At 42.4% G+C, this 23,019-nt stretch overlaps 1 protein-coding gene and 1 non-coding gene across 3 annotated transcripts in view; both read left to right on the forward strand.

Moving 5' to 3' along the window:
* Positions 1-22,791, forward strand: part of Gata6 (GATA binding protein 6) — a 31,819-nt gene extending 9,028 nt beyond the window's left edge. For both annotated transcript variants that reach the window (XM_042675338.1, XM_042675339.1), the window contains 4 exons: positions 1,555-1,680; positions 2,686-2,773; positions 2,867-2,967; positions 21,575-22,791. In XM_042675338.1, coding sequence (XP_042531272.1) covers positions 1,555-1,680; positions 2,686-2,773; positions 2,867-2,967; positions 21,575-21,742 — 483 coding nt within the window. In that variant the 3' untranslated portion in view covers positions 21,743-22,791. The remainder of the gene's footprint in view (positions 1-1,554; positions 1,681-2,685; positions 2,774-2,866; positions 2,968-21,574) is intronic.
* LOC122104471 lies at positions 11,605-11,734 on the forward strand. The gene has a single exon (XR_006146935.1). It is a non-coding gene; the product is annotated as a small nucleolar RNA SNORA48 (small nucleolar RNA).
* Positions 22,792-23,019: the final 228 nt, after the last annotated feature.

Here is a 23,019-nt window from a genome sequence, read left to right on the forward strand (position 1 = left end):
ACAAGTTTGCTTCACATTGGCTTCAAATTCCACTGGAAACTGTCATAAATGTCCCGTTTATAAAACGAATCTGACTGTCTCTCCTAGACTGGTTTAATATTAATGGAGACAAAGTAGTGCTTGCCTACAAAATTAATATCTTTTAGCCACAGAAAAGGGGAGGGAAAGGGAAAGCCTTGATCAAGTGTAAAATTTTGTTAATTCTTTAAGGAGTCATTTTAGCAAAGCAGTTCCTCAAACAGTTCACCTATTAGCCAAGCATATTCATTTCTAACATATTATAAGCAGTTGAATGCTAAGTTAGTTAGTGCCCAACTTCTCGGAAATGCTGTGTTAACATCTAAAGAATGATGCTACCTGGGTGTGAACTGTAAATGCAAAACTCAAATTTCACCTTTTAGATTTTCATCAAATCATTTGGAAATCTCTGTCCTGATCATCAAATAGCCAATGTATGCCCTGTTTATATTTTTCTCCATTTTTAATCATTTCATTTCTTAAATATATCTGCATTTTATAACTTAAAATTTGCTTTGACCCCTGATTTTTCCTAATAGTTTTGTTTTTAACTGGTTATGAAAATATTTTTAAGTAAAAAAGAAATTTAAATTTAAAAAGAAATGTTATGCCATTTTGAGGAAGAAATTACTGTCTTAAAAATTCAGGTGCAGTGATTTAAAGGATATGTTATGGGTATAAAAGGAAGACAGAAATGAAATATTATCGAACAAAGTAACCTGTCCCCAGAATTCCAGCTAATCATTGGTATGGAGAAAAGTTGATATATCATACTGACAGGGCAAATAAAATAATCAGTATTGCTGTTGTATGAGGCCGTGCTAGCTAGTGTAGAAGACATTTGCTTGTATTCTTTGTAAAAGGGATAAGCACAACTCCACGCAGCAGACACTCGGAATGATAGTTGTGGACCATCTTTCTGGAAATTTGTGCTCTTTTGTTGCTGCTCATTTTCACAAGCCCTTAAAGTTTCTGGGTTATTTTTCCCACATATATCTGAGAAAAAGACTTGGTTATTTATCTGCAGTTTTCAGGTGGAGGGAGAGCGTCTGAAGTCACGTGCCACATTGATGTGTGACTATCTCATGACTCCTTCATGTTAGTGAACAGGAGAACAGATTAGAGAGATGCTTATGTTCCTGTTGTGTTCTTACTTCTGCTGTGTTTCAGGATGTTAACTATGTGTCCAGATTTTAGGAATCTTAAAATTTTCCCTAAAAATGTAAGAGCAGTAACTGCGAATCTAAAGAAACAAGCATGTTGCCTCTAGAGCGTTCTGTGTTCTACAGTAACAGGCTAGAGATGTAAATCAAATGTGTGGGATTTAGAATGTGATGAGGTCCCCCAGAAGTTTCTGGGCCCAGGAAAATCAACCTAATTAGACTTCAGATGTTTTTCTCAAGGGACGTTTTATTCATAAGAAGTCAGCAATGTGTTTTGTTGAGGGTGGGGACATGATCTCTTAGCATGTATGTGTGTAGCATATAAAAATCACCAAAACCTGCATAACAATCATTTACTTACGGATTTTCCTAGCCTTCATCACGGCGGCTTGGATTGTCTTGTGCCAACTGTCATACCACGACCACCACCTTGTGGCGCAGAAATGCGGAGGGTGAACCCGTGTGCAACGCTTGTGGACTGTACATGAAACTCCACGGGGTGCGTCTCTTACTCTCCTCATGAGTGTTCTACTCATGAATGTAACGTACATGTTTAGGATCCGGCTGGTACAATTTCTGTTATAAAATCAACCAGCAAATGCCCAGCATATGGAAGTGAAGAACTAGAAGATGGTATATTATTTTATTCAATCGAAGATGGTCTTCACATACAAAATGGTTATGAATCAGTAATAAACACAACTGTTGACTGGGGAAACTATCACAAATGCCCTGTTAACAGACTGTTAAAACACATTTCAGTTTTAGAAGTGTGGAAATGAGCACCTTGCAATTGATAACATAGTAATACTCATTAAAAAAAAACAACAAACCAGTTTAAAGACAAACTAGAAAATGTACTTAACTACTATAGATCTTAAAGTTTTTTTTTTGAATACTGGTTTATTTGTACAAAGGAGACATTGGATAGTTTTAATTAAAAAAATTCTGTGCCTCATTATGAAAGATTGCACAAAATATTATCAACATCTAAATCTTATGAAAAGAGGGTGCTCTAGGAAGAATACATCACTTTGGACTAAAGATATTCATCCAGCAACAATCAACCACACGGTAAATATTTATTTCAAACAGTGAGCCTTAAGTGGAAAAAAATTCTCTTTGGGGAAATCATTCCATTTTGAAGGAATCTCTACATTGGATGGGAAAATGTATATACAGTATGTGTGTATATGTATATACACACGTATATGTATATACACTCTTTGTATATGTGGAATCTATTAAGTATATATAGAAATTGGCCTAAAATTTATGTTCAGTTCTTTTGTTTATTTGAGGCAGACCTTACTTAACCTTATTTCTAAGCGCAGGGTGCATGAGACTCAAAATCTTCCTGGTTCAATGCTGGGATTAGATGTGTGTGCCACCACTCCAGGCTCCAGGTTGTTCTAAATGAGGAGTTTCAGTATCAGTGTCTTTGGTTTAGTTTTTTTTTTGTATAGTATTTAATAAACTTAAGTCCTTTGTGAACATTTTGTAGGTGCCTCGACCACTTGCTATGAAAAAAGAGGGAATTCAAACCAGAAAACGAAAACCTAAAAACATAAATAAGTCCAAGGCTTGCTCTGGTAATAATAAAAAGCCATTTGATTGTAAAAAATTTTTGCCAACTTCAACAGTAGATACACATATATTTACATGACTCATTTTGAAATTTGCAGGTAATAGCAATAATCCTGTCCCCATGACTCCAACTTCCACCTCTTCTAACTCAGATGACTGCAGCAAAAATACTTCTCCAACACAACCAACAGCCTCAGGGGTGAGTGCCAAAGCCAAATGGACTCTGTTCTAACTCTAGTGGGTTGCTTTCTAGGAATTATCTTAAATTTTATCTTATCTGGCAGAACAATAATCTAGTTGTGACCCAAGAATAGTTTTTAGAGGAAATTACATTTAAACCTCAACCTAATGACAAATTTAAGTACATTACCAACCTCTTAATTAAGAGCACTCCGATTTTTGTGGTTAAATTAACCCCAGAAAGAAGTTTTGAAGAGCTTTAGATTCTGTGTGTGTGTAGGGGGGTGGAGAACCAGAGCTGATGTATATGCATTTCTAATGAAGCTCAGAAAATCTTCCAGGGTGCCTGGCTAGGTAGATTTCCCCAGGCCACGCTGAAGCTGCTTTGCTTATGCGTTGCTTATTGTAACAACTCTGTTTTCTAATGGCTTCTGGGCTATTCTGCATTCACTCAGATGAACACTTTCTGGGCAACCTTGCACCACTATTATACCCAGGCTTCTTTCTGTCACATGGCAAGTTTGAGGGTCATGTATATTGCCTCAGGAAATGCCAAGTCTTTGTGAGGATTGCATAGTTTCTGCAAAGCTGTGACTGAAACCTTTTTTTTTTTCAGTTTATTTTTTTTTAACATTTTAACATTATTATCTTTTAAGTAGTTGTACAAAGAAATCTTTTCTTTAGTTAAGAAACATTTCTTAATGTTTACCAAATTCACCTGGAATGCTCTTAAAAGGAAAACAATAATCTATATTTGTGCTGGTCCTGGGGCTCAAACTCAGGGTCTGAGTGCTATCTGTGAGCTTTTGTGATCTAGGCTAACACTCTCACTTGAGCCACAGCTTCACTTCTGGGTTTTGGGTGATTAATTGGAGATGAGAGTCTTACAGACCATTTTCTGCCTGGGCTGGCTATGAACTGTGATCCTCAGATTTCATCTTCCTGAGTAGCTAAGATTACTACATTTTTGTGGTTAGTTTTTACATTGCCAGGGAAGGAATCCCGGGCTGTTCTGTCATTGAGCAGTGCCCCCACCCCTCAGCCAAGACTGTGACATGTTTCCCAGTCCTACTTAGGTTTATGCTAAGACTAGTTTAGGACCGGCTGGTAGCTCACGCCTGTAATCCTAGCTGCTCAGGAGGCTAAGATCTGAGGATCACGGTTCAAAGCCAGCTCAGCAGGAAAAGTCCATGAGACTCTGATCTCCAGTAAACCACCAGAAAAATGGAAGTGGCACTGTGGCTTAAGTGGTAAAGTGCTAGCCTTGAGCTGAAGAGCACACGGACAATGCCCAGACTCAGAATTCAAGCCCCGTGATGGACCAAAAAAAAAAAAAAGACTAGGTTTAGGACCAAACACTGGTATTTCAGTCCCTGTTTACTTAGTAATTGTATGTCACATTTTGTTTTGTCTTTGGAATTGCTGGAGGTTACTACAGATTCCAAGGTCCCTCCCTGGATTCCAGAGTCCATCTCTGGGTGTGGAGTATGGAAATTTGTGTTTATGAGAAGGGCCCTTGGTGAGGTTGAAATGCTGCCCGAGGCGTGAGGAACTACAGAACTGGATGTACACAATCAAATTAAATATTCCAGGCAAAATATTTAAGCTGGTTAAAATAATTGGATATATCTCTTCCTCCAAATTCTTTGGAGCATTTTTTTTAAAAACATGAAATAGTGGTTGATTCAATTGGAGAAGGGGAAAAAAATTTTGGTTATAGTTGTAACAAAGGTTGCATGTTAAAGAATGTTTCTAGCGTTATAAAGGTGGTGCTTTAAACATTGAGGGTTGCCTGTAACTTTAAGGATATAAGGTGGAAAATAAAACATAGTACTTGGAAAATGAAAATGTCAAAGTAGTTTGATCAAGTTATTCTGTCCTAAGGCCTCACAAAGCAATTCTGTAGGGAATTGAAGCCAAAACCATGTTAGGCTTTTCAATGCATTGAGGGAGAGGCTTGGCTTTCCAGCTTTTGTCTTCACGGCTGGCTCCTAGCTCCAAGTCATTGTTGTGGGCATGTATGTAGCTTCAGTGTGGCAAGAGCCTGATTTGAGATAAATGCAGAAAAATGGGATATTTATCCAACCAACTTTTTTTGAGGTCTGGGTGCTTTTGGGAAGATGGAGTCAGATTTGCTTTTGTGGTTCCAAAATGGGATCTTGCCCTTCAGGCAAAAGGAGGATGGAAAGGCATTCAAAGGGCTAGACCTTGGTGTTCATGCCTGTAATCCTAGCTTCTTTGGAGGCTAAGATCCAACCACTCAGGTTTGAAGCCATCCCTGAAAGTCCTTGAGACTTTACCTTGAATTAATCACCCAAAAGTCTGAAGTGGCACTGAGGCTTAAGTGGTAGAGCACAAACCTTGAGCCAGTTAAGTGAGGCCCTGAGTTCAAAGCAGCCCCAGTATTGACACGGGGCTGTATAAGACACAGACAGGGCTGGGAATATGGCTTAGTGGTAGAAGGCTTGCCTAGCATGCATGAAGCCCTGGGTTCAATTCCTCATTCCACATGTATAGAAATCGCTGGTATGTGGCTTAAGTGGTAGAGTGCTAGCTTTGAGTACAGAGAAGCTCAGGGACAGTGCCCGGTCCTGAGTTCAAGCCACAGGATTGGCACCAAAAGAAAAGAAAAGGACAGGAACAAAAACAACTCAAATAGCATCCAAAGGGTCTAGGAAGGGACCTGGCTGTCTGAGGTTGGCCCTGGGCTTGTTGGTGGCCTGGCTCTGTCACCTCTGATAGAGGAAGCTTGCATGCCAGTCTAGTGCCCTTCAGAGGAAAATCCAGACCTCTCCCCCAATGTAGAGACCAGGGTGTGAGAAGCAATAAGGGATTTTCAAGTTGGGGTTGTTTGACAAGTTTCTCACAGGTCTTTGACTACAAGCTTTCCAAGCTCTGCTGCCTCTCTTAGCCCAGGCAGCCTCCATGTGCCATCTGAAGCCTCTGGTAGCTAGTGTAAGCTTCAGCCAGGGGGCAGCTCCTGGCTGAGATTTTTAGCCCGAGACTTCTCACTCAGTGCACAGGCTGGCACGACTACTGGACTCACAGGCTTTCTCTTGATGTGGCCATAGGCTGTTACCTAGCCCGGCTATTGCTGCGGGGAACCAGGCCTTCCCTGGCAGAAATTCATCTGCTGGCTGTTTTGGACACTTGGCCCCCCACTTTAAGAATTGTAGTTTCTCTAGGTTGTTACCAAGGAGTGCCCGAGTGTACCTTTTGGCCCCTTAGCAGTTTCCAGTACTTTCTCTGGGTGGGCTGAGTCTTTTTCCTGCATGGCCAGTGTGACAGCTGAGTAGCTCTGAAGTGGATCCTGGAGGGTCATCTGTGAGCAGCTGGCAGAAGCGATTTTAAAAGGTGCCTGTGTTGACAAAGGTGTGTCATTTTCCCATTTTGGTCAGTGTGTAATGTTGGCGGGCAGTTGGCTTTGATGGCCAACTGAACGAGTCAGATCCCCAGCTGTTTAGAGAGCTGTATGTCATGCACAAGGCTGTCTCTGACTTAGGTTTAAGCTAAGCTAACAGATTTCTCCCCCTTCTGAATTCTACTGCCTTTGTGAGGGAGGTGGTGGAAATAAGCAGTGTAGGGAGCCTCCGGTGTAATGGGACAATAGAGGATGGAGAATGAGGTCATTGTTCTCAAAATCCACATAGAGCCTCCTATTTTTTGTTTTTGCACTAGAGCTGGAGATGGAACTCAGGATCCTGAGTCCTGTCCCTCGGCATTTTTTTTCCTCTCTCAAGGCTGGCATCTACCACTTGCCTCACACCTCTACTTTTTACTGGTTGATTGGCTTCAAACTGTATCCTCAAATCTTAGCCTCCTGACTGTCTTGGTATTACAGGAGCAAGCCTAGCTTACTGTTCACTTTAAATTAGTCTTACTTTGAGAAATCAGTTGCAGGAGATCACCAGTGCTTCTTACATGAGGGCTGTTCACACGGATTCCTGGGTTCTCTTGACCCAGCAAAGGGACTCCAGGATGTAGGATCCTCGCTTAGCAGGTGGTTATTCTGGTTGCCCGTTGACCTTGGGCCTGGGCTTCAGGGTTCAGCACCTAGAAGGAGCAGAGATGGGGGGGGGGCAGGATCCCTAGATATAGCTTATTTTTAGAGAAGCCAAAGATAATTTTTACCCTTGTCTGAAACTTCATTTCTTTGACTTAATTTTTGTGTCTTTGTTTTATGTCCTTGATGCTAATTTGTGCTTTAATGAGACTTCTGTCTGGGAATGAAGACATGCCTTCTGAGAGTCATTTAGTGGCTGATGGGGCTGACTCACTTTCCCCTTGTCAGCTGTGCAGGTTGGATGTGCGGGGTGGGCAGTCTTTTCCTGCTTACTATTAATTAGGAAGACTCCGTGCCATCCAGCCTCATTACAATCTGTTTTATTCTCATATTTATTAAGAAAAAGGTGAGCTTGATAGGTGATTAATTTCTACAAGTACCTTTACTGGCTAAGGTTTTCTCATGTGTAAATTTACTGGAAAATGTGTAATGTAAGTGACTTGAAATATAGCCCAGATTTTCTCTGGAATTTACTCTCTGAAGAGTTGTGAGAATATTAAAATCTTCTAAGTTATATTAATTAATTTTTATTTTAGAGGGCCTTTTGATATTATTATGGGAAAATGTAGTAACATGTCTTATTTCATCAAATTCTAAAATGAGATTTAAGACGCAGCTCCCTGGTTCCAATTATGACCTAAAATTCTTAAACTTGGGCTGGGAAGATGGCTCAGTGCTAGAGTGCTTGCCTTGGCATTCATGAGGCCCTGGGTTCGATTCCTCAGCATCACATAAGCAGAAAAACCTGGAAGTATTGATGTGACTCAAGTTGGTAGAGCGATAACCTTGAGCTGAAGAGCTGAGGGACAGCGCCCAGGCCCAGAGTTCAGGCCCCACGACCAAAAAATAAACCCAACCAACCAGCAAAAAACCTCTTAAACTGGGTGCTCTTAAACCTCCTAAACTCTGTAGCTCAAGCTTGAAACTATAAATTAAAAAATATTTTTCTTAATGTCCTTTGGGATAGAAAGGATTTCTTTGGGGGATGAAGTTTTTAATAGGGCTGAGAAGAATACCTGAGAAGAAATCACTGAACACATTTTGCCTGCCTTAAACTAGTTTCTGTAAATAATCAGTTTAGTACTGAAGTCAGTATTCAAATGGCAAAAACACTGAAGTCACCATTAAGCATGTCATTAGTGAAGTAAAAGAGCTGACAAATGTCTGTCCAGACCTTGCATTGCTGCTTGCTTAGAGGCCCTGCTGCATGGGAGGTGCCTCTTACAGAGGAGGAAATCAAGGCCTCACACCTGGAAGAAGGAGGAGGGGGGGGGTGGGCCTTGATCTTAGATTTTACTGTTGGTAAATAAAGTATTGTAGGGGTCAAGGGGTGGGGATAGGGAAAGGGCTTCATGGAATACAGGAAATCTGAAATCGGTGGGTTGATTTTTGCAGGAGAAAATAAGGATAGGGGGATTCAGGAAAGTGTAGAAACATACGGGAATGGAGGGGAGCTATTTTGGAGAGGTCAGTTTGACTGGAGTGCTTGAGGTAAGAAGCCAAAAAGGCAGGAATTGAGCTGCTGAATCAAACAGATGGAAAGTGGATATTTGAAAACGTTTAATTTGACTGCTGTGAACAGTCAAACAAAAGGTTAGACTTCAGTGACAAATTATTTTTTGCCTATATGTTGAGTCCAACAATTAATATTCTTGAATTATGTGTGCGTGTGAGTGTGTGTGTGTGTGTGTGTGTGTGTGTGTGTGTGTGTGTGTGTGTGTGTGTGATAGTACTAGAGTTAGGGCTTATGAGCTTTAACTCAAAACTGGTGCGCTACTACTTGAGCAACAGCTCCACTTCCATTTTTTTTTTTTTTTTTTTGCTTCTGCTTGGGCTGACTTCAATCTATGATCCTTATCCCAGTCTCCTGAGTAGTAAGAACTGCAGGTATGAGCTACTTAGCAGCTGGCTGGGTCTTTTTTTTTAATATTGGTTTTAGGGCTTCTCCATTGCTAGTTCACTCACAGCTAGTCTACTATCAGTTGAGCCCTGCCTCCAGTTCCCAGAAGTATTTTATAATTGATACAAACAGCTAACACGAGTCTTGCAAAATGGACATCAGGAGTGAGGATCAAGGAGCTGTAACCACAGACTCTGACCCCATGTTGAGTGATGTGGGCTGCATATAGTATCTATCTCTGTCTCGGGCAGGATGGGTGGGGCATGAGGCTCGTGTAAGTGATTGGAAGTACGTTTTCTCAAGTGTGTGATTCTTGTTGGTGATACATGACTTCCACAGAGAGATTTAATCTCACTCCCTCATTGGCTGAATCTGTGCCTTGGTGGGTGGATCTTAGCCACTCTTCTATCAGTTTATTGCTGTTAAAAAGGTATTTCTTTTCTGTTTCTTTTTGGGGTGCTCTGTGCCCCCACTATTGCAGAATCCTAAGTTGCCACTAAGGGCCTATGTTCAGTAGCAGCCATTTGGGAACTGACACTTGCTAGGATCAGCTGCAGTGCAATTTATGAGGCCGTCTGAAGAAAGCTTAGGAGCTTAGGCAGGTCAATACTTAAAATCTTTTGTGTCGATTTTGTTTCATGAGTGGACCTTTGAAGCCTGTGGTAGAAATTTGGGAAATGTTTTCTAGCTCACTATTCACTTCATATTTGTGGGGAAAAGACTTTTTGTTTTTGGTCTGTTGTGGGCCTTGAATTCAGGGCCTGGGTGCTGTCCTTGAGCTTTTTTGCTCAAGGCTAGCACTCTACCACTTGGAGCCACAGCACTATTTCTGGGTTTTGAGAGGTTAAATTGGAGATAAGATCTCATAGTGACTTTTCTGCTTGGGTTGGCTTTGAACCATGATATTCAGAGTAGCTAGGATTACAGGTGTGACACATCACCACCCTGTGGGAAATACTTTTTATTAGCATACTGTCTTGCTCCACGTTTTGTTATATGGCTGGTCCTGCTAAAGGAAGTGAAAAATATGAAGGACTTAAGAGTGGTAATGTAAAGTAGCAGAAATCACCTTGATGCCCTATCAGAAAAGTAAATGGCGTAGTGTGTTATCTGCCTCAGGACTAGAGCTGTGGTTGTTTACCAGGGAAACTTTTTTTTTGACAGCCTTGGGGCTTGAACTCAGGGCCTGGATAATGTCCCTGAGCTCTCTTGCTAAAGGCTAGCACTGAATCAGTTCAGCCACAGATTCACTGATTCACTTCCTGTTTTTTAGAGGTTAATTAGAGATCAGAATCTCATAGATTTTCCTGCCTGGTCAAACCTTGATCCTCAGATTTCAGCTTTTTGAGTAACCAGGATTACAGGCCTGGGCCACTGGCCCCAGTTTTATTTTTATTGTAAATATAAAGGTGATGTGGGCTAGGAATGTGGCTTCGTGGTAGAGTGCTTGCCTAGCATGCATGAAGCCCTGAGTTTGATTCCTCAGTACCATATAAACAGAAAAAGCCAGAAGTGGCACTGTGACAAATGGTAGAGTGCTAGTCTTGAGCACTGTGACAGTGCCCAGGCCTTGAGTTCAAGCCCAGGACTGGCCAAAAATAAAAAAAAAGGTGATTTACAGAGAGATTATACTTAATATAAGTCAGGTAATAAGTACATTTCTCTTTGGACAGTGTCACTCCTTTCCTCACTATTTCCAAGTATACCCCTACAGTGTGTGTGTGTGTAATGAAAGGTGCCTCATTTTTTCCATGTATGTGTTTGTATACTTTTGTAATGCTAGGATGAGTTGTGTGAATATTCATGGCCCTCTCACTTGCCATTTAGCACTACATTGTGACCAAAAACTGTCATTACAGCTTTTAGAAAACTTTTGCTGGTGGTTTTACAACCTTTGCCAGTGTGTTTTCTTTCATAGGTTCTTTGGGAGGTGGGGAGAAAAGCATTCTGCAAACTCGTCTGTAGTCCATAGTCTGATAGCGGGGATCTGAAAATGTTGGTCCCCTTTTAGAGGTATGCTGAGACACCCTCCACCCAACTCTTAATTTGATATTCTACAAGAGCCTTCACATATAAACACTCATGGATGAGTCTAGGGTTTTATTCTTTATTTTCTCATATGAGGTAGTGGACAGAGTGAGGAGAAAAATCTAGCTTCCATGAAGTACTTTTTATGCCTGTTCCAGGTACTTTCTCTTTATCCCAAACAGGGTACAGAAAGTGAGGAATTGATCCAATATCAGGTATCAAATTAATAGGAAGGCTTTGAATGGACCCAATTCTGGCAGGTGCATGCAGTCAATGTTACCACTGTATCATACTACATTAATTTCTTTAAGATCTGTAGAGATAAAGGGCATCACTTCTGCTAAAACAGTAGTACCAACTTCCTTCATGTTATATTTGGCTTGCCTCAATAATTCTAACTGCTCTGGAGGTTGAGGTCTGAGGATCGTGGTTTGAAGCTAGCCGGAGCAGGGTAAGTCCAGGAAACTTTCACTTCCAATTAACTAGAAAAAAATGAAAAGTAAAGGTGAGGCCCAAGTCGTAGAGCACCTCTTGAGCCAAAAAAGAGCATGGAACCCTGAATTCAAGTCTCAGCACTGACATACACACACATTATATTTAGAAATAAAATGTATTACGGTACTAAAAATATGGCAGGTGGATAATATTAGGTAGAAAAATAATTTTCTCCCTGTTCTGGGCAAAGTGACATCAACTTCATGGTGCTCATCTTATATCAGCCAGGGGCAAAACAATCCCATGTTTAGCCCAGCCTGGGCTCTGTACCTTTGCTTGGTTCATGCCTTGGACACACATGTAAAAAAAACAATTTTATTATTCATAAAAGTAGTAAAAGTATTATAGTACAGATTATAAAAATTTACTTTAATGCAGTTATATGAAATAAAGTTCTTTGAAAGTATCAAATAGTACTAAAATCCTTATAATGGTGTGAGTGCTAAGTTGTGTAAAATTGTTTTAAAATGTTCCAGTTGTCTACAATTAAGTTTTGTGAAATAATTCCTTAACTGGCAAGTGCCCATTGCCTCCCCCACCCCTCCCCTGGCCCCAGGGTTTATAATCCAAACCCCTCTTTTCCAAAAGAATAATAAGAGTTAAATAATCATTAATCTCCCAGAGGGGGCTGTAAGAGGGTTGTGGTTAGATCTTATTATTACCTCATTTGTAACCAGGATCCAGAGTGATGGCATAAGGTCACAGAAAGAGCCCGAGTTGAAGTGGGGACTGGAACCGACGTCTCCTGGCTCTCCGTGGAGGGCTGCTCCCCCTCCCCGGGAGCTGACCAATCATCGCTGTTATTAATATCCTCGCCACACGCTCCAAGCCATGAGCATAAATATTTTGTTGGCATTTTATCTTCAGGCTCGCTGTGTGCCAGGCTCCCTTTCTCTCTTCCTTTACAGCCCCTTCTAATAACTCACGTTCTTGTCTGACCACATGGACCTTCGCGTGAAAGTCATGTGTCGCCCTGGCAGGGAACGTTACAGCAGCCTGAGTTCACATACTTTCATTTTGATCTGCTAAGGCCTTTTCTAGGCTTTCTTATTTCAGTGTGTGTGTGTGTGTGTGTGTGACAGAGATGGGGAGTGGTAAAGCAAAGTAAGAATACATTGTAGCAGATGCATAACTAATGGCTTTAGATGTATATTAGGAAACACTAAAACTGTGTTGCTCTTTAAGTAGTTTGGGTGGGCTAATAGGGCTATAGTTTGTTTTTTGTTTTGTTTTGTTTTGTGTGTTTTAGTCCGGTACTAGGGCTTGAGTTCAGGGTGTGAGCACTGTCCCTGAGCTTCTTTTGCCCAAGGTTAGCACTCTACCACTTGAACCACAGCTCCACTTTTGCCATTTTGGTAGTTCATTAGAAATAAGAATATCATGGGCTTTTCTGTCTGGGCTGGCTTTGTTTGAACCTCGATCCTCAGATCTCAGTCTCCTGAGTAGCTAGGATTACAAGCATGAGCCACCGATGCTGGCTAGAACTATGGTTTATTTAATAAGTGACTGATTGTTTCTTAGTACTCTGAAAGCCAGAGTACCAGGTAAACAAGGACAGGCAGAAGTTGTTTGTCTTTTCATGTGGCCTTAAACTCAGGACACAGCTTTTCTTTGCAAATTACAGACCACTGAAGGTTTTTTATCCCCCACCCTCACCTCCCGTATTAACGATACAGATTTGCCACAAAACATAAAATAATATTACGGGAAAACATGGCTGCATTTAAGAAATCTGGCTTAAAATGCTCTGAAATGTTATTGCTAAATGAGTCTTTGAAGAAAATGAATTCCTTTTACTGGAACTGAAGTAATTTATTATGTCTCTCATGGGTGTCTGCCAAAAGAGTTTACTTAGCAATATGAAGATGTAAGGGATAAGAATTAAATGCAGTGTGACAGCTCTGTTGGTGTGCAGGTTCACCTGTTAATTTTTCTCTGAAATGTCAATAATTTAAAAAGTCACCTCCAAAGATAAGCATGGTCAATGTGACAACTCATAATTCAGCTACCTATCATCTCAGGTTTTATAAACACCAGACACTTAGAAAATTGGGAGACTAAGCACAAACAAGTTGTTTTACAGATCTCAGATTTTAACAAGCACACTCCAACAAACAAACAAGGCATGGGTTTCCGTGTTGGGATTTTGTGAGTATGCAGAGCTGCTGTCACGGTGATCTGACTCCATGGCTAGCCACTGTTGGAGTTGTCACAGAAGTCTTTCCTAAACTGGGGCACACATTCTTGTTTCCTTTTATTAAGTAAGCATAGTAAGCATAAAGATTTTTCAATAAAAACTCCACCTAATATTGGTTACTTGATTTGTAGTGAAGCCTGAATGGGTTCTGAAGTTTATTCTGGGCTTCATGGATTAGCAGCTGTGAAGAAACAGATGCTAGCTCTAGATTTGTCTGTGTGACTATCCTGAACTGCCAAGATTTGGTAAAAAGTCCCCCATGTTCTCCTCCTCCTGCTAAAGGACAGAAGTAATTCCCACCATCTGGCCCTAGTGAGTATTGCATAGCGTAACTGAATTGCTCGCAGACCCTTCTGAAGCTCAAGAAGAGTAACAGCATTTAAATATAAGTTAATAGTAATGCATTTTATTTGCATGGCCATTTCTGGTTCTTGTTTGTTTGTTTCATTTAAAGATAGAAGAAACAAATTCTTATTTTCTAGAAGGGGAGGTTTGAAGAGGTAGAGTTACTGTGCTAAGAACCATAGTTTAGCCAGGTGCTGGTGGCTTTTGCCTAGAATCCTATCTACTCAGGAGGCTGAGAGCCAGAGGATCATGGTTCAAAGTTAGTCAGGGCAGAAAAAAGAATTCACTACATCCACCTCCAATTAATCAGCAAAAAGCAAAACTGTAGGCCAGTTCTGTTGATGGAGTGCCAGCCTAGCAAATGTGTGGTTCTGAGTTCAAACCCCAGTATCACAAAAAGAATCATGTGTTTAAAGATTTTTCATTCATTCCCCTGTTCATGAACTTTACAATAAAGGTACATTGTTTTTCATTTGTTCCATAGCAGAATTACTCATTTTTTTCATTTCTCCTGATAGTCAGTACTCCCTGGGGCTTTTTTGGTAGAAGGACATTGGGGAAAACTGCTTGGTCCTTTGACCTCTCATTGAGGTGGAGAGACACTCATCCAATGTCCTCAAACCATTTCTGTTATAAAAGTGAAACTTAGAATTGAAATGTTACCCAGGTTCCTTTACCACTTCCTATATGAAGACAAAACTAGAGTGAGTGACTCTGGTTCATTTTGGGGAGAACAGCCCTTTCTTTCAAATGCTCCTTAACTTGAGGTTGTAGGATCAGTCTTCCAACCACCCCTTGGCTCTCTCTCTACCCCCAGCTCCTACTGGCATGGCCACCTACAATCACTGAGTACGCTCATAAACTCCCTCCCTGCAGTGTGCTGGCTGTTCAAGTGTGCACACATTCATAAAACAATTCGCTCCTTTGCTTAGAACAGATTGTGGGTACTGAGTTGTTTTTCACCTGTCCTGAAAAAGACAGCATCTCACAGTGTGGACAGAGGCTGTTGAGGCAAAGGGCCAGCCAGTAAAATTCCAGAAAAGAGTCTGCTAGAAATTGAGTTAGGTTGTAGTCAGCTAAGGTGAGCAACAGCAGTCTTGGGGAGAGGAGGGGGAGGTGTTTTTTCTTGCTGTGGTGGGAACATTGGAGGCTTCTGTGGTGATTGATTCTCACACGTTCTGACTGAGACAGATCTGTCCCTGGATCTTTCCCAGTCACCTTCTAAACTATTTATCTGTCGCTTGTGTCTGGCCCCATTTCGCCTCCATGCAAACTGTTGTTTGTATAGTGGACGTGAAGATTTTCATGCAAGTATTTCCCCTTCGCTGGAATATGTGGATAAACTCTTTTTCGCCTCCTTTGGGGAAAACAGCTGAAATGCTGCAAAAGTCTTACCTAGAGGCTATTAAAGCAGAGGAGAGGTTTGGCAGTGACTGACAACTGGCTTCTCAGACGAAAAGAGCTGTGATTACAAATGTGCTTGGATGTATGAGAAAAGACAGGCTAGGAGTTTAGGTGACCTGGAGCTCAGGAGCAGCATGACCTTCATCAGAGCCACAGGCTTCTGGGTAACCACACCCTCCCTGCCACCTACCTGGGTTTTCCTAAAGAATGAGACAGCATTATGTGCAGCACAGAGACTGGCATACATCCTAGTGGACTTCTTTGGGGATTCAGAAATGAAATTTATAGCCTTATGTGGTGTTTTACTCCTGTAATCCCAACAACAAGGAAACAGGCCAGAGGATGGCAAATTTGATTGAAGGCCAGCCTGGGCGATTTAGCAAGATCTTGTCTCAAAAAAAAAAAAAAATTATAATTCAAGCTAGGTGCTGGTGGCTCATGCCTATAATCCTAGATACTCAGGAAGCTGAGATCTGAGGATTGAGGTTTGAAGCCAGCCCAGGTGGAAAGTCTGAGACTCTCCATTTAATCACCAGAAAGCCGGAATGGAAGTGTGGCTCAAGTGGTAAAGCAGTAGTAGCCTTGAGCAAAAAAGCCCAGGGACAGCGCTTTGGTCCTGAGTTCAAGCTCTAGGACCATACACAAAATGGTGTACACAATTCAGATTTGTTAGACAAGACTAAGCTCTGAACCATTTTCCTCTTGGCTGTCTGTCTGTTTTTCTCTCTCTTTTGGTGGAGGTTGTATTTAGCTCCCCTTCAGGGAAGATGTGAAGTCAAGGGAAAGAAAGGAGTATTCTTCTGGGAGCCACACTGCTGGGCATTTGACCACATGAGTGTGTCAAATCAGAAGTCTTTTAAAACAGCAAAGGCTTAAGTCTCTTGGAAAATCCAGAAATGTCAGTGATCTAAAGCTGCTTAGACTAGTGGAGATTCCATGTCCCAATCTGCAGGGGCCTGAGCTTTCCCTGAAGTCATTTCTTCCTTTTGGAGCGAGTTTTCCAGCCTGGCGGCGCTGCCTGCCCCCCACCTACCCTGGCCCTTGCAGCGCTAAGCCCTGGCTGGGTCTGGCACTGATAACACATTCTTTCAACAGGAAGTACCTCCATTTTCAGTTGTCTGGAGGGTGGAGAGCAGATAAGCTGTGAAGAGAAACACAGAACAGATTTCTGCTCCACCCTCACTGCACTTTGATCAGGGAGAGGGAGCGGGACCTCCGCCTGGCCCGGGCTGCCTGCCTGGCACTGGGAGGGAGGAAGCTTAGCAGTGTCATCTGTGGGCATTCCAAAACCCTCTTCTCTTCTTCTCTACTCCAGGTACACTTGTTTAACTTAGTCTGAGTGCCTGCTTTTGCTACACTGAGATATGTGTCATTGAACTGCATAGAGTCCTTTGATGGGTTTCATTAGAAGTGGGAAAACACTCACCAACTGAAATTCATACTTGTGTTTATTTGCTGGCTACTGCCTCCTGAGTTATCATAAATGTCCTCTGATCTTTTTTTTTTCTCCCCTCAATAGTACTGATTCTTTCCCAGGAAGGAAAGGAACTTAGGAAAGAAAATGATAACGGGCCATGTTTCTTTAGGAGAGTCCTCAGGGTTTTTCTGCAATTAAATGTGCCAAGAGTTCAAGTCCTTATGACACATGGCTCTGTGTGCTCAAGAGTTCTGACTCCAGTAGAGATGTGTTTGATGTGTGCCTGGATGTGAAGGTCTCAGCTTATTGCCAGGAGGCATGGAAATGATTCAAGGGGTGTGATGGCCTTCTACTGAATTCCTTCTTTGGTATCCGTCATTTTGGCACCTCATTCTGTGTTTTGTTTTGGTTTTGATTTTGGGTGCAGGTATTAGGCCTTGAACTCAAAGCCCATGTTCTATCCCTTTTTCATTTAAAGCTAGCCACAGCTCCCCTGCCAGTTTTTTGCTAGTTAATTGGAGATAAGAGTCTCCCACTTGACTGCCTGGTCTGGCTTTGATCCTGTGAATCTCAGATCTCATCGTAGCTAGGATTACAGGTATGAGCCTTCCATGCTGGCATACTCTAGTTTTTTAAACTGTTTTATAACTATATTCAGGCTAGATGGACGCTTAAGTGATTATGTCTCAAATTTCTGGTACTAGTATATTCTATTCTTCCCCAAAGTAGGTTGCGTATGTGATTGCATTAAAATATTCAAGCAAAATACTCAGTGAAGGGTACAGATGGCTAACAGGCTTGATCCTCCTATGGCTCTTTCCCAGGTTCCCTGGTAATACTTACCAGGACATAGAATTCATATCCTGCTGTTTTTCACTTACCCCATGGTATGACAGGATTTTTTCCATCTTGCTGCCCAATCTTACTATTTTTTAATAATTGCATCAATCCTGGTGGAGCGGATGTACCCTGCTTTTTCCAAACCATTCCCATATCATTAGACATGAGATTGATTCCATGGTTTCCACTATTATAAGTAATCCTACAAATAGATGGCTTCCTTTGTGTAGCCTTTCCTTTCTTTTGAATTGTTTCCTTATAATACATTTTCAGAAGTGAAATTACAGGGTCACCTAGGACATGAACCTGTGGTTCTGGACATTATGGCTAACTGCCTTCTGGAAGCTGTAAACCAGATTACAGCCCTACAACCCAATGGCATGAACATTTGACATCAGTATTGTAAGCCTTCTCCTTTTTGCAAGCCTTTTCCTCTGTCTTTGCCCTTTTCCCCTTTTTTTATTTCCCCCAATATTGAGCGTAGTAGTCCTGTATTTTAATATTGAACTACAACCCCGGAATGAAATGATGGCTTCCTTCAATAATGGAATAGTGGACACAGCATAGCATCCTGCTGACACGGTCACAAACACGAAAGCATTTAGCTGTCAGGACCATTCTCCAGGCAAGTAATGTGAGGACCAGGGTACAAAGAGGAAGCTGAGGGAGGCCACTGTTCCTGTGGTTGACTGATCCATGATAGCCACTTGCTTCTTCCCCTTTTTTCTTCTTTCCCTCTATCCCCCCTTTCTTTCATCTTTTTTATTTATTATTATTATTATTATTTTGGGTCCAGTCATGGGCCTGAACTCTGGGCCTGGGCGCCGTCCCTCAGCTCTTCAGCTCAAGGCTAGCATGCTACCACTTGAGCCATAGCACCACTTCCGGCTTTTTTTCCCCTGCTTATGTGGTGCTGAGGAATCGAACCCAGGGCCTCATGCATGCAAGGCAAGAGCTCTACCACTGAGCCACTTTCCCAGCCCCCTTCCATCTTTTGATGGTACTTAGATGTGAACTCAGGGATGATGTCTGCTAGATTGGTGCTCTATCACTTGAGCTATGCCTCCATCCTGAGTTATTTTGGAGATGAAGTTTTGTGGACTTTTCTGCCTTGACTGTAAGTCTCTGGATCTCAGCCTACTTAGTAGCTAGGATTACAGGCAACGGTGATGAGCCCCTGGCACTCTGATTCCTTTCCAGACAATATTCCACCTCCCCATTTGGCCACTCATTTGGCATTCATGATAAGCAGCTGGACTGCCTGGCTGGTAGTGTGTAATGGCCTAGCTGCCAATGGTGGTGGTGACTTCAGAGCCCTCTTCTGTCTCAGCCCCTCTGTTCTGATGTTGCAGGTGGGCTGTTTCTTAGTGATCCAGGTCCCTTCTCTACTTCTCAGGAATAGCCAGAAAGCCCCACATGTGCATTTAGTGTAACCAGATTCATAGCATCATTGTTTGATAGGGCTATTGCATTTCAGAATTTTCACATGAATCTACCTTACATGTGAGACATTTCAATGACTGTGTAGTGTGATGTTTTGTACATTGAAAGCCCTCAGTTTTAGCCTTTGTGTTTGTGTTACTTAAGCTGAGCTTGGAGTGTAGGGGTCTTGTTCCTGGATTTTCATAAGCTCCCCTGCTTTTTTGGGGGTGGGTCGTGGGGCTTGTACTCTAGGCCTGGGCACTGTCCCTTATCTCCAGCTCAAGACCAGCACTCTACCACTTGAGCCACAGTACCACTTCCAGTTTTCTGAGTGGTTTATTGGAGATAAGTTTCACAGCTTTTCCTGCCTGGGCTGGCTTTGAACCGTGATCCTCAGATCTCAGCCTCCTGAGTAGCTAAGATTACAGGCATGAGCCACCAGCACCTGGCTTGAGCTATCATTTCTTTCATTGAGCTATCATTTCTGGACAAAGAAAGGAATAGGATCTATGAAAGGGAGTTGGGTTTAGTCTGCTTGGGGGAGGAAGTTGGAGAGGGCAGAGAGTGAGTCATATGCTAGAACTGGGGGTTTCTCCCCTGCCTCTCAGCTTGCTATAGGAGTAATGAGTAGGAAGCAGGTTGGGAAAATGGAGTTGAAGAGAGCTGTTTGGTTCTAGGGACAAGGATGCACACTCCCATCCAGTTTAGTCAATGTTGGGTGTTCTGCTTCCTACGACTGGTTTATCTCAGGATTTAGTGGAGTCATGTAAGAAGAAAAGTTACTGGAATAACAGAGAAAAAAGTTCTACCTGTAACAAAAAACAGGTAGCCAGGAATGTATGGAATGGAATCCTGAAATTAGGGAATGGTTCTGATAGAAATGTGGGAGAGGGCAGGTGCTGGTGGCTCACACACCTATAATCCTAGTGACTCAGGAGGCTGAAATCTGAAGATGTCGGTTCAAAGCCAACCTAGGCAGAAAAGTCTCCTGAGACTCAAATGGGAAGTGGTGCTGTGACTCAAAGTGTTAGTTAGTGAGCTAATGAGCTCAGGGACAGCACCCAAGCCCTGAGTTCAATCCTCACAACTGACCCCCCAAAAAATGTGGGGGAGGGAAAAAGGTGTGGTTAAAAAAGTACATGGCTTGTGGCTAGATTTTTAAGAAATTCTCTCAAATTTAATTGTTTTCTCAAACAGATCCCAGTCACATTGGTTTTAGTCTACTAAATTATATAAGGTTTCTATTTGGCCTTTCTCATTAGGATAGAGAAGGAATGAAACAGGGGAGAGTTGACATTTTGTCTCCAGAATTGATTATGGGCATACTAGTGCTGTTAGAAAACACAATCTGCAGCAAAACATGTGTGGCCCGTTTTTGTAAAGTTAGGTAAATGAGATACCTATTAAAATCTTTGAGTTCAGTGACACACACCTATAATCCCAGTACAAGAGGCCAGCCTGGGATAAATACCAAGACACTGTCACACAATGCAACAATGAGCAACAAATCCCACCAAACCTGCGTATGACTAGTTTCATTTCCATCAAGTCAGTGTTTTTAAATGTAGTAGAGAATGTTGAGCACGTAGCCTTTTATGGATTCTGACCTCCCTGGCAAGCTAGCTAGTGGCTCTGCTGTTTATTTCCCTCACCTAGTGACAGGATGGTGTGAGCCTCCTGTGGGCCATGTGGCATTTACCTGTGAAGTGTGGTTTGTTTCACTTGTGAGAGATCTCCAAGTTTGTTCGGCACATTTACAGATAGGATTCCTCCAGCTTTCTGCATCCTGCTGTGTGGTCCTTGAGTTCTAAAGTTAATGTATGGTGTTTTTTTTTTTTTAATTTTGTTTTGTTTTTGTTGGTCGTGGGTCTTGAACTCTGGGCCTGGGCACTGTCCCTCAGCTCTTCAGCTCAAGGCTAGTGCTCTACCCCTTGAGCCACAGTGCCACTTCCAGCATTTTCTGCTTATGTGGTGCTGAGGAATGGACTCCAGGACCTTGTGCGTGCAAGGCAAGCGCTCTACCACTGAGCCACCTTCCCAGCCCCAATGGACGGTGTTTTTAAGAGCATAAGTTACAGGCTCAGGCCTGCAATCCTAGCTACTCAGGAGGCTGAGATCTGAGGATTGTGATTTGAAGCCAGCCTAAGCAGGAAAGCCCAAGAATGAGACTCTTCACTCCAATTAACCTCCTCACAAAAAAGCTGGACCTGGTGGCGTGGCTCAAGTAGTAGAGTACTAGTCTTGAGCATACAAGCTCTAAGGGACCAGCACCCAGGCCTTGAGTTCTAGCTCCAGTACATACATGTCCACCATGCCCGAGCCCCACACACTAAATTGCCAGGATTAGATAATGCCATGGGGTAACGCCATGGGAGCCCAGTGAGGGCTCCTACTTGTGGGCTGCTGGACAGAGCAGGGCTGGCTTCTTGATTTCCTCCTGGGTGTGCTGAACTAGTAGGATGGGGTCAGCTGACAGTGATGGGTAACCATGTCTTCTCTGTCCCATGTCTGCCAGGCCGGGGCTCCAGTGATGCCTAGCGCGGGAGAAGGCCCCACCCCTGAGAACAGCGAGCTCAAGTATTCAGCTCAGGACGGGCTCTACATTGGCGTCAGTCTGTCTTCCCCAGCAGAAGTCACATCCTCTGTGCGACAGGATTCCTGGTGCGCTCTGGCCTTGGCCTGAGCTGGTGCTGCTGGGAGTAAAGAGGACTCCCCACTCTGAGGGCCTCGAACCAGCAGTCCACATGGTGGCAACCAGACAGACCGAACATTCCTCCGATGCGTGATTTCTGTGCCTTTGTTTTGAAAGTGATGTATTTCCCAAGAGGCTTGCTTCTGGGGAAAGGCCAACAGCAGTGGCACATGGCCGGCCTCCTGCAGCCGGGGCGGCCTCCGGCCAGCCAGTCTGCTTCTGCGCTGTCCCCTGAACTGCTGGCACAAACTGGGACGTGGACAATTGAGATTCTTTTTTTTTTTTTTTTTTTAAAGGTTAATGTGTATTGCCCCAAATCATGTGCTTCTTTGGATCGATTATGGTTTTTCTAGAAGTTCTTCACACCTGTGCCACATGCCAGGTTCACAAGTTCGTGGAGACCATTGGAGGCCGTTTGGTACTCACGGCTAAGAAGGAGGATTGCTTTCTGAGGTGTATTGTCAAGTGTATTTGTCAGTTTTCAAGACTGCCGAGCTGTGACTGAATCTTCTCGAAGCTCAGCTTGGGCGACTGATCTGAGCTCACTCAGAATTTGTAAACAGGGTAGCAAACAAGATATTTTTTTCTTCCATGTACACAATAATTTTTTTTTAAAAAGTGCAATTTGCGTTGCAGCAATCAGTGTTAAATCATTTGCATACGATTTAACAGCATTTTTTATAATGAATGTATACATTTTAACTTAATGGTACTTAAAATAATTTAAAAGAAAAAAATGTTAACTTAGACATTCTTAAGGATTTTACAAACTACATCCCATTTTTACCTTTGCAACTGTCCAAAGAAAACTCATGTCAAGAACAAATCCCTCTCTCAGGAAAAATTGCCTTTCTCTATTTGTTAAGAATTTTTATATGAGAATACCAATATACCCCTTTTTCTTTCACTGTGGATATGTGCTGGAAAATTTGCAACAAAAACTTTACTACCTAAAAAATAGCATTTGTAAATACTCTAGGCATCTGTACACGCTCTGATGAAGTCTGTATAGTGTGACTCACCACAGGTTGGTTTACATTAATTTTTTTAAAGGGATGTCAGCCGGGCGTTGGTAGCTCACGTCTATAATCCTAGCTACTTGGGAGGCTGAGATCTGAGGATCTTGGTTTAAAGTAAGCCTGGACAGGAAAGTCCTTGAGACTCTTATCTCCAATAAACTACTCAGAAGAAAGCCGGAAATGGTGCTGTGGCTCAAGTGGTAGAGCGTTAGCCTTGAGCAAAAGAAGCTCAGGGACAGCGCCTAGGCC

This window comes from Dipodomys spectabilis, unplaced genomic scaffold (genome assembly GCF_019054845.1).
Source record: "Dipodomys spectabilis isolate Male_0828 unplaced genomic scaffold, ASM1905484v1 ptg000024l, whole genome shotgun sequence".
In the NCBI taxonomy this organism is placed as follows: domain Eukaryota; kingdom Metazoa; phylum Chordata; class Mammalia; order Rodentia; family Heteromyidae; genus Dipodomys; species Dipodomys spectabilis.